The following is a 10330-nucleotide window of genomic DNA, read 5'->3' as shown; positions in this document are numbered from 1 at the left end:
CCCAGACTGCCTCTGCAGGGACACAGTAAACAAGTAGAGTGGGCACTTCTCTCTAAGGCGGGGATCCTGCTGGCAGGAAGTGAAACAAGGATGTTCATTGAATACTTTTGCACTTTGTGGGTTTTGTAACATGTGTGCTATATTTTAAAGAAAACAGACAAAATGCACTCAAAACAAACGGAGCCAGGCAGGGGGTTCCTGTCCCAGCCTTCTCCGGGATGCAGCCTTGGAAGAGCAAGGCTGCAGTCACCAGAGGAATGCTGCCCCCTGCTGGCTGCTGCCCCACACGACCCCATGGTCTTTGGGGGCCCACTCCCCACCCTCCTGCCTGCCCCTCTGCCTTGTTCAGTGGGCTCCAGGTACCACAGAGTCCCTCAGTTCCTCGGTACTGCCACACCCCGATGGCACCTCGCACCTTTATAGGTGTTCTCTGCCCTAGCCTCCACGTGCAGTTGTGGGTTTGTGTGATTAATTACTGTGCTGCCTGCAACACAGGGCAGGACTCCCCTTACCCCTGGCCCAAGTGGAGTCGGCTGCTCCACTTCTGATCCAGCTCTCTGCTATGGCCTGGGAAAGCAGTAGAAGATGACCTAAGTCTTTGGGCCCCTACACCCATGTGGGAGACCAGGAACAAGCTCCTGGCTCCTGGCTTTGGATCGGCACAGCTCCAGCCGTTTCGGCCATCTAGGGAGTGACACAGTGGATGGAAGACCTCTCTCTGCCTCTGCCTCTCTGTAACTCTGCCTTTCAAATAAATAAATCTTTTAAACAAAGATTTTTTTTTTGCTTATCTTTCAAAGTCAGAGATCTTCCATCTGCTGATTCACTCCCCAGATGGCTACAACGGCCACAGGTGGGGATGGGCCAGGCCAAAGTCAGGAGCTTCATCTGGGTCTCCCATGTAGGTGGCAGGGGTCCAAGCACTTGGGCCATCTTTCGCTGCTTTTCCAGGCCATTAGCAGTGAGCTGGGTTGGAAGTGGAGCAGCTGGGACTTGAACTGGTGCCATATAGCATACAAGTGTTGCAGGTAGTGGCTTTATCTGCTACGCCACAGCGACTGTCTCCTCCTTTGTAAACTGGGTGGGTGGGTGGGTGAGCACGGACTTCTCAGGGGTGCTGGGAGAAACACAGACAAGGCCCCACGGTAGGTGCTGGACTCACAGTGGGCGGCCGCCACCCGGACAGGGGCTGGGCTCTCAGGTCATCACTTCTCTTGCTTTTCTGTCCTGTGGCCTTTGACATTTTCCAGAAGCATTTTTCAGAAGGCAAGATAAGTGACAAGCCCCATTGATTAGGCCAGGCCGTAAATCAATTGCTTTGTGCCCAATATCTCACTTGATTTTGGTAACATCCCTGTGAGGAGGCAATCAGCTGCCAGCCTTGCTTTCTTTGAAGCTGGCCCGCTGAGGCTCGGAAGCAACATGCCAAGGCCACACTGATATTAACAGAAAAACCAGATGCTTTTATTCATTTTTAAAATCAAGATGGAAGGCCGGCGCTGCGGCTCACTAGGCTAATCCTCCGCCTAGTGGCGCCGGCACACCCGGTTCTAGTCCCGGTCGGGGCGCCGGATTCTGTCCCGGTTGCCCCTCTTCCAGGCCAGCTCTCTGCTGTGGCCAGGGAGTGCAGTGGAGGATGGCCCAGGTGCTTGGGCCCTGCACCCCATGGGAGACCAGGATAAGCGCCTGGCTCCTGGCTCCTGCCATCGGATCAGCGCGGTGCGCCGGCCGCAGCGCGCCGGCCGCTGGAGGGTGAACCAACGGCAAAAGGAAGACCTTTCTCTCTGTCTCTCTCTCTCACTGTCCACTCTGCCTGTCAAAAAAAAAAAAAAAAAAATCAAGATGGAGTCTTTAAAAGAAATGTATTTATTTGAGAGGTAGAGTTACAGAGAGAGGGAAAGACAGGAAAGCCTCCCATCAGCTGATTCACTCCCAGATGGCCACAATGGCTGGAGCTGTGCCGATCTGAAGCCAGGAGCCAGGAGCTTCTTCAGGGTCTCCCATGTGGGTGCAGGGCCCCAAAGACTTGGGCCATCTTCTACTGCTTTCCCAGGGCATAGCAGAGAGCGGGATTGGAAGTGGAGCAGACAGGACTCGAACCAGCGCCCGTGTGGGATGCTGGCACCCCCCCAGGTGGAAGCTTAACTTACTGTGCCACAGTGCCAGCCCCTTATTCATTCCTTCAGGGCCAGCGAGTCATTACCTGGAGTGAGCAAGCCCTGAAGGGATTCACTCGCTGGGGGCATCTGGGAAGGCTTCCAGGAGGAAGTGCCCGTGGAGCTAGAACTGGAGGATCCACGGCTGCTTCCAGAAGCTGATGCTGGACGTGGCTTATCCCCGAGGGCTGGCGTGGACTCTGTGCCCACCAGGCAAGCCTCCAGCTGCCCCAAACTTCTGATGTGCCCCTTAGCCCCGGACTGAACCTCCGGGGTTAGAAAATGTCCTACCACCAGCAGCCGATGATGGGAAGAGAAATTCTGGCCCCGGGAGGGCCACGTGGTCCTGACATGGTTCTAGAACCCAGAGCTGAGGGAGTGGCCCAGAGGCTCCATTGCCTTGTCCCCAGCGCTAGGGGCTTGCCTCCCCTTGCCACCAGAGGCAGCCCCCTGCCCTTGGGGGAGCTGCTGGGTCTCTGTGGCTTGGGAACGGTGGCGGTGGGCAATCCCTGCGGGGTCCATTCTGAGCCACGCAGGACCCAGAAGGCACCCAGCTGGCCCTCCGTGGGTGGTGTTAAGGAGGTGACCCGGAAGGAAGACCTGAGCAGGACTGTGAAAGCCGGGCAAAGCAGTGCCCTGGGCTCGAGGAAGCCGTGGGTTCACGCTCAGGTGCCCGATGCCTGCGGCGGGAATGCCCAGCACTCCAGATCGGGGGTGAGGGCCAGGCGACAGCGTCAGCCGTCCATCCATGGGAACAGTCAGTGGCAGGCACACACTGAGGACGAAGCGCAGGGTCGCCAGTGTGGGGAGGGAACAGCCAGGCCCAAGGCTGCCAACCCTCCAGAGGAGCGGCGAGGGAGGGGGCGTGTGTGGCAAGGCAGGTGGGCAGGGGTCGGGCCAGGCAGGGATGTGATTGCGAGGACGAGGGCTTCAAACCAAGCAAGGAACGACCAAGGGGCCAAAGGGGATGGGGCCGGGGGTGGGGTGGGGGAGGGAAGCCGCGGGTTAACCCTGCAGAGTAGCACCGGCAAAGCCCCAGCTTGCTGGGTCTCTATCTTCAAGCCGGCCAGGAAGGGCCTGGGCTCCGGGCAGCCCAGAGTCTTTCCCGGACGGAGGAGATAAGCCCGCGCCCCGGGGCGCTCAGAGGCCGGTGGCCGCGCGCCCCCTGGTGGCCGCAGCGAGTGGACGCCGCGGAGTCCGGCCTAATGCGGGGTTCTGCTTCGGGAAACTGAGGGCGGGATAGGGGTTCGGCTCTCCCAAGGGGACCCTGTCCCCCTCCCAGCCTCATTTTACCGTTAGGGAGGTACACTGAGTCGGGGAAGGAGAACTGGGCCGGGTAAAGGGCTGCTCTTCAACGGCACGGGGCTAACTGCTTGTTCAAGACACCTGGGGTCGAGAGCCACAAGATTTCTATAATGGCAGCGACGGCCGCGAGCTGGTCGTCCATCTGTTCTACGGGCAGGGGGAAAATGAAAGAAGAGGAAGGGAAACCGCAGTCTTTCCCGCCCACCCGGAGGTAAGAGGCTTTAAACACTACCCCGGAAAGCACAGTTGTATAGAATCCATTTGCATACGAACGCAGTCACCTCGAGTTAAACTCCCGTCCTTTAATCTCCGGTCCAATTTGTCCCGCGGCCGCGGAGGAAGGCCCTGGAGAATACCTCCAAGCCCCGCCCCTCGACCCCGCCCACAGGGCTGGGCTTCGTTGCACGTGCTCAGCCGGCTCCTTAGCGATCCGCCTCCTTGGAAAGACTCATTATTGGGGCGGGGGAATCTGAAGAGTCTTGGGGCTATTTAACCACGGGGAAAAATTGCAATAAAAAGAGCCCATGACGTAGCTACTTATTCAGCAACTTTCAGAAGTTTTATCAGGGTTTTTGAGGACGACGGGCCTTGACATTCCCGTTCAGAGCTCTGATTTTTGCTCTCACCCCTTCAGATGGTAGAGTCCCGCGTGGCCAGCCTCGCTAGGCGGACTCCATTTCCCAGAATGCCTCGCAGGACTGTGCGTGACAACGGCGCGTGACGTCAGGGGAGGGAGCTGGCCAGTGCTGAGGGGGCGCGGCGCTGAGGGGCGCGGAGCCGGACGGCTCGGGGCCCAGAGAGCGCCGCGGCCGGCAGCCCGCCGGCCCCTGACAGCCCCCACCTCCCCGGCGGACGATTCCGACGACGAGGGCGCGGGTCATGGCGGAGCAGCGAACTCAGCGCGGGTCCTGAGCACCACCGCATGGAGCGGGACGAACGGCCGCCTAGCGGAGGGGGAGGCGGCGGGGGCTCGGCGGGGTTCCTGGAGCCGCCCGCCGCGCTCCCTCCGCCGCCGCGCAACGGTGGGTGAGGGGCTTGCCGACCCCGGGCCGACCGAGAACCAGCCTCTGTCCCTTCCCCGGGGGACCCCCTTCTTTCCGCCGACTCGCGCTCCGGGAAGCCGGCGCGGACCCTCCCTCTCCTCTCCGGTCGCCCTCCCTCCTCCGGTCCCCTCCGCGCAAGACCCCTTCCCCGGCCTGGTTTCCGCAGCACCGGGCTTCGTTTCCCCCTCCCCCTGTCCCCTCGGCCCTGGCCTCGCCCGCGTCCGCCCCCTCCGCCCCGACCGTCGCCTTCTCTCCCTGCGGGTCCCCCCTCCGCTCCGGTCCCCTCGGCGCGGATCCCGCCTCGCGGCCCGTCAGTGGGAGCATCCCCTCCCTCCCCACGCGGGTCCCGCCTCGCCCGCGCCGGCCGGACGCCGCCCCCTGGAACCCCTGACCCTCCTGGAGCCTGCGGACCCTTTGGTGGCGGGCTTTTTTTTTTTTTTCTCTACCCCCACCCCCCACCCCGGGACCCTTTGGTGGCGGCTCCTGCGCGCCCGCCTCACCTTCGCCGCCCCCGCAGCGGTTCGGACGATTTTCGGCCGGCCGGCCGCGGGACACCTGCCTCTCCCCGGCGCCTGCCGGCCGGTCCCGGTCCGCGCTGGCCCAGCCCCAGCTCGGCGCGGCCGCGGCCCCGGCCCCTGGGCGCCGGGGATTCCTCACCTGGCCGGGCCCTCGGGTTCCCCGGGGCTCCCTCGCTCCTCGCCCCCAGCCGGGTGTTTTATTTGTATCTGTTTGATATTTCCCCCCTCGGTGTTCGCCGCGGAATGTTTTTATTGGTAATGTGTAAGGAGCTTTTGTGAGGTCGTAAAAGGTGAACTTTTGAACTTGGAAAGCGCCCTGGAGCAATTAGCGCAGGCGATAGCCCCGGGAGGCGTGCATTACAAAGGGTGCCCGGACCGGCCGGCAAACGCTCCGGCAGCAAACTCGATTTATTTATTTATTTGCCCTGCCTTCCACCTTTCACATCTCCTCATTTCCGAATAAAGGGCAGGCTCCTCCCCCCTCTGCGCCATAAACTCGCAGTTCTCTCTGAGATCTGGGACCGAACAGGGTCTAACAAGGAACAGATTTCAGATTGAATGCGAACGCCCGGGACAGTTAGGAGGCACTAAAATTAATTGCTTCGGCCAGAAGTTCTCAATCCGGACAGGGACCTGGCAGGTGTGGGCCGCCCAGGTGCTCGGCTGCCAGTGAGCGAGCCGCGGGGCGGGTGGGGGGAGATCCGCGCCTTCGCGGGTTCACCGCTCGGGAAGCATCAGCCGAGCAGTTCCGAAGCTCCGCCAGTTTGGGGGAAAAGCGCGTTTGGAAGAGAGCCCGGTCAACTTCTCTGCACGCTGCTGGTCGAATAGCGAGAGCTGGTCGTGGCGCCGCGACGGGAGCCGGCCAGGTGGCCGGCCGGCCAGCGAGGGCTCTTTGGAGACTGATCCCTGAATGTGGACACGTTTGAGATCGGCGAAATCCCCTGTCACAGCGGAGGAGGGTGGAAGAGGACAGTGTCATGGGAGCAAAGGGTTTCTTCAGTACTTTCGGCTTTTTGAGCTAGTTTGGTTTGTGGTTAATCTGTGAATGTTGTACATGCTAAACTCCAACTTGCCGTGCCGATTGCTGGTTTTTCGTGGAAGCTGCAGCGGTAGCTGGTACCCACACTACTGAGTGCACTTCCGTGATGCCTTTCCGCGGGAACACTTCCTGTGCCCACCTGTGCCTGATGCGGAGGACAGATTCCACGCAGATACTACTTGTAGTTCCACTTCTGGAATAATCTTGTTGTGAGGGAAGCCTAATAACTGTATTTGTTATTAATTATTCATGAGTACGTTTTAAAGAGCTCGATTTTAACTCTTAATCAGATTTCCCCTTCACAGTCTCATTTCCTCAATTGGTTGGAGTCCTTTAAAAGAATGTAATGGAGCAATCCATTTAGGCTAAGGTGGCTTTAATATTTTAACACCAGTGGAAGTTAGTGCTACGGATATTCGTTGTTGTTGTTGAAAACACAATGGGAACTTTGGGCAACCCGATAGGCTTCGAGTAAAGTACATAAAACGCTAGACTGTTCAGAGACATTTTATTTTTCAGTGGAGAAGTAGCATTGTGTCCCGCTTTGCAGTTTGCTTAATAGCGCTTAAGAATTTAACATGCTCACAGACTTGCCAAAAAAATAAATTTTTAAAATAGTTTGCCTTTGGAGTAGTGGACAAGTGGACACTTTTTTTCCCCTCCTAATTATTTTTTTCTTCAAAAATAGACTGCTTAAGTTCTAAGCAGAAAAAAAAACGAGTACTCTTTCATTATTTCTATTTTGTATGAAATATTTGGAGGAGATGGGAAGTCTTTAGGTCTATGCCATGAAGAAATGAACTGGAGGTGGGATTTTAGAAATGTTTTTGTGTCAGAAACACCACTGATGCTGAATTTACAGTCCTTTAATTCTTTTTTAACTTATTCTATCAGAGTTGCTTGCCTTTTGATGCATCGCCACCCTTCCAGGAATCCTTTGTGCTGACAGCACTATTTTCAGTTGTTGCTTGTAGGTTTTCATAACAAACATGAACTCATTTAGATGTAATAGAGGACTGCTCCCTTTTGGGATTTCAAAGCAAGATGAATGATTTGAGGAAGCATTTGCTGAATATTGTGTTTGGTTATTTTACTTTAAGAGACTGAAGGAGTAGGCTTTTAAATATTTAAAGCACAGCAAGGTTAAAAGCCATTATAAGTAATTAAAAACATATTTTATATAATTATACTTTAGAGGAAATGGGGAGTCTAGTATATAATATGATGCCATGACCATGCCATCTGTATTTTTATCACTGAAAGTAAATTAGCAGATATTCCCCAGGACAATATAACTTTTTAGTTCCGTGACTTAAACAATAGTCACCTCAGAATTTTCTGCTTTCATTAAAAATAGTGCATGTTGCAATACTGTTGTACCCTATAAGCACTGCACACAGTTTTTTTTTAAGTAGGTTCTGTGACCTCCAAAGAACACTGAGAGGCAACAGTAAACAAATTCATTGTTGATTTTCAGCAGCTGAGGTGGGAGCTGACATTTCTAGTCTTTCATGTGCAATCCACCAGATTCTGAACATTTCTGGTTCATCTAATCAAAATATCATGATGTGCTTCCTAATCTAGAACTCATTCTGAATTCTATAGCAAAAAACTGTGTGTGTACATCTGTGTTAGTATGGGAAGGGGAATTAGGTGGGGAACTAATTAAAGTTAACTGCTGATAAATTTCCAAAAATATGAACAAATCATTCAGATCAATATTTGTAATTTCTTGGTTTCTCATCTCCCACTCCCCTTTTCCTGGAGATGTAGGGCAAGGTAGAGAATGACTTTAGATTAAAATACCTAACTTCAGGATGTTGGAGGAAGGTGGATAGAAATGCCAACTGCTACTATAATATTGGTGAAGAAAGGTTCTTCCATTTTTCAGTGCTTATTCAAGTTGGCTTTAAAATTGCTAGCATGTTTTGGGGCCTGGAGCTGTGTTAGTTGCATGCTATGGTGAGACACATCACTTTGTTTTTCTGAGTGGGTAGATATTCAGTGGTTTGTGTTGAAAAAAATTGGTCTGTTCATGAATTGGGTCAGATGGCAGGGTCTGGCTTCAGAATTTTAAAAAGCCAGGATAAATCCTACATTAGGAGTCTTTCATTGTTAGCAAATTTACCTAGGTCTTGGAGACTTTGTCAGTTTTGCTTATGTTTTACTTTTGGGTGTAGCCAAGTTAAATGACACTTCCCTATTCAGTATTTTCTCTACGCATACAATTGAGTAGAAAGTTAAATCTGGGAAAATGCCTTTTAAGAATAAATTTTGTATTGTCGGTCAAACCTATTTCAAAGCTATTTTTTAAAAGTAGAACAGTAAAAGTGCCTTATTTGTGATAAATCAGATTCCAGTTTTCTTACATGTGAAAAAGGATCAGAGTCAGAAAAAGTCAAAGTTCTGTATCAGAAGATAAAAGAAGCTTGCATTTCAGTCAAGAAGAAAAGTGTCCCTGAAATAGTTTGAGACAGAAAGTATCTATCTCATATGCCTTCAGTGATCTAAAATACCACCTCTCTATTGCTTGGAAGGTATTTCCGAAACTAAGGAGTTGTCAAGGAAAACGTTTTCTTTCAAACTTTTGTATCCTGAAAGTCAACTTAAAAAAAAAAAAAGTTTTTCTGACTTAGGTAATTTCTTCAGGGCTTGTGGATCCCTTTGATTGATATCTGGGTTTCAGAAATACCAGAATCATTAAAAGTTGGCAAGAAAGAGATTTGGTACTGAGTGGGTAATTGTTTTTGAGTACTGAGCTTTCTAAAGCTGAAGTTTCAGATTTAGCTGAAGTTAATCTTATGTGTGAAAAAGTCTCTGGGTGTATCTTTGATATACAGTATTCCTAGACTCAAGCCCAGTCTTCTGTTTATTGCTATTGTTTTCCAGCATAGCTTCCCTTTAGGAAAAAAGATAAGGGTGTTAGACCATAAATAATGGAAAACAAGAAAAAAACCGTCGTGAGATGTCTAACCTGCTTTTCAGTATGGCTTAGCTGTAACTACAGAATGGAGAATAAAACATATCCTACCTTATTTCATGTTTCATTATTTATTGCCTGCTGTTAGACAGCAACCTTTCTCCAGCACCTTCTTCAGAAAACATTTCTTTTCTTTTTTTTTTTTTTTTTTTTTTTTTACTGGTTACAGTTATTTAAATAAGACTTTACTAGTGTAACCCGGTAATTCTAATTAACAGTGATTTAGTTTGGGAGCAGACCAGGATTTCCTCAGCTGGCTGCTGGGGCACTGAATTGCTTTTTTCCCCACCCCCAGCTGCACCAAATCTTTTGATCCCCAAGCTACAGTGGTTGTCATTTGAGAAAGCAAACCCAGAGAAAATAAGTTGTGAAAATAGCTTACTTTTGAGGCTTTATTTGCATTTTGGAATTTTTGTTCTTTAGAAAATTCTGAGAATAATTGAACTGTCACATTTTTATCCTGATAGAAGCAAGTGGGCCAGAATCTTAAGTAAAAATTTCTTGGATTTCCTCAGCAATATATTTTTTGCTTAAAAAAATGTCAGGGCCTATTTTAATATTCACAGTCACCATTTTGAAAGAAAAACCATCCTAATTTTAAATCCACAGAGGACATTCAAGTGTTTTTAATTTCTTTAGGAATGTATGGGGAAAATAAAAGCCTTTGTGTAATGGCGACATTTTCATTCAAGGTAGTGTGTGGTTCTTCATCAACATCAGACACTATAATAAGCTCAGAATGAGAGTAACAAATTCTTGTGTCATATACTAAATACATTCTGTAATTTGTTATATTAAGAATGAACTTTAAAAGGTATCTTCAAATGATGACGTCTTTGGATCCTGATTGCCAACTCTGCAACCTTCACTTTGTTTAGAAGGGAGAAAAGCTATTCAAGCAGAAACCACAGATGGCAGTAGAAGTATATTTTTCTATTTTCTCTACTGATTCTTGCATTTGAGTTGGGGTCAGTTCTGTGGGCACTGTTGATAAGTCAGCTGGCAGGTGTAATGTTTCCAAAACCAATCCCCTGGGCAGCAACACGTTGTGTATTCATGGAAACAAATCTGGGCATTTGATTTGAAGATAAACATCGTGGGTGGTTTGAACCAGAATAGAGATGTTGCTCTCATTGCCCAAGTGAGAGATTAAAGAATTTGGTAACAATAATGTAGGGAATCGTTAGGGTAATTAGCCATACCATGTTAGAACTATAGTGGTTTTAGTAGCAAAGAGTGTTTCTTAAAGTTGTTTGCTTGAACAACTATTTGCCTTGGAAACAATGTAT

General features: G+C 50.7%; 1 protein-coding gene and 1 long non-coding RNA gene across 5 annotated transcripts in view; one reads left to right on the top strand and one right to left on the bottom strand.

The window, feature by feature from the left end:
* Positions 1–1447: 1447 nt before the first annotated feature.
* Positions 1448–5146, bottom strand: LOC127489241 (uncharacterized). The gene is made up of 3 exons (XR_007917197.2): positions 5005–5146; positions 3743–4405; positions 1448–1813 (listed from the first exon to the last, which is right to left on the bottom strand). It is a non-coding gene; the product is annotated as an uncharacterized lncRNA (long non-coding RNA).
* NR6A1 (nuclear receptor subfamily 6 group A member 1) overlaps positions 4352–10330 on the top strand; it is a 259827-nt gene continuing 253848 nt past the window's right edge. For all 4 annotated transcript variants that reach the window (XM_002720460.5, XM_008273332.4, XM_008273331.4 and 1 more), the window contains exon 1: positions 4352–4483. In XM_002720460.5, the coding sequence (XP_002720506.3) occupies positions 4384–4483 (100 nt within the window). In that variant the 5' untranslated portion in view covers positions 4352–4383. The remainder of the gene's footprint in view (positions 4484–10330) is intronic.

This window comes from Oryctolagus cuniculus, chromosome 1, assembly GCF_964237555.1.
Source record: "Oryctolagus cuniculus chromosome 1, mOryCun1.1, whole genome shotgun sequence".
Lineage (NCBI taxonomy): Eukaryota > Metazoa > Chordata > Mammalia > Lagomorpha > Leporidae > Oryctolagus > Oryctolagus cuniculus.
The sequence above is the reverse complement of the archived record's forward strand: the minus strand, read 5'-3'. Positions and strand labels throughout refer to the sequence as shown.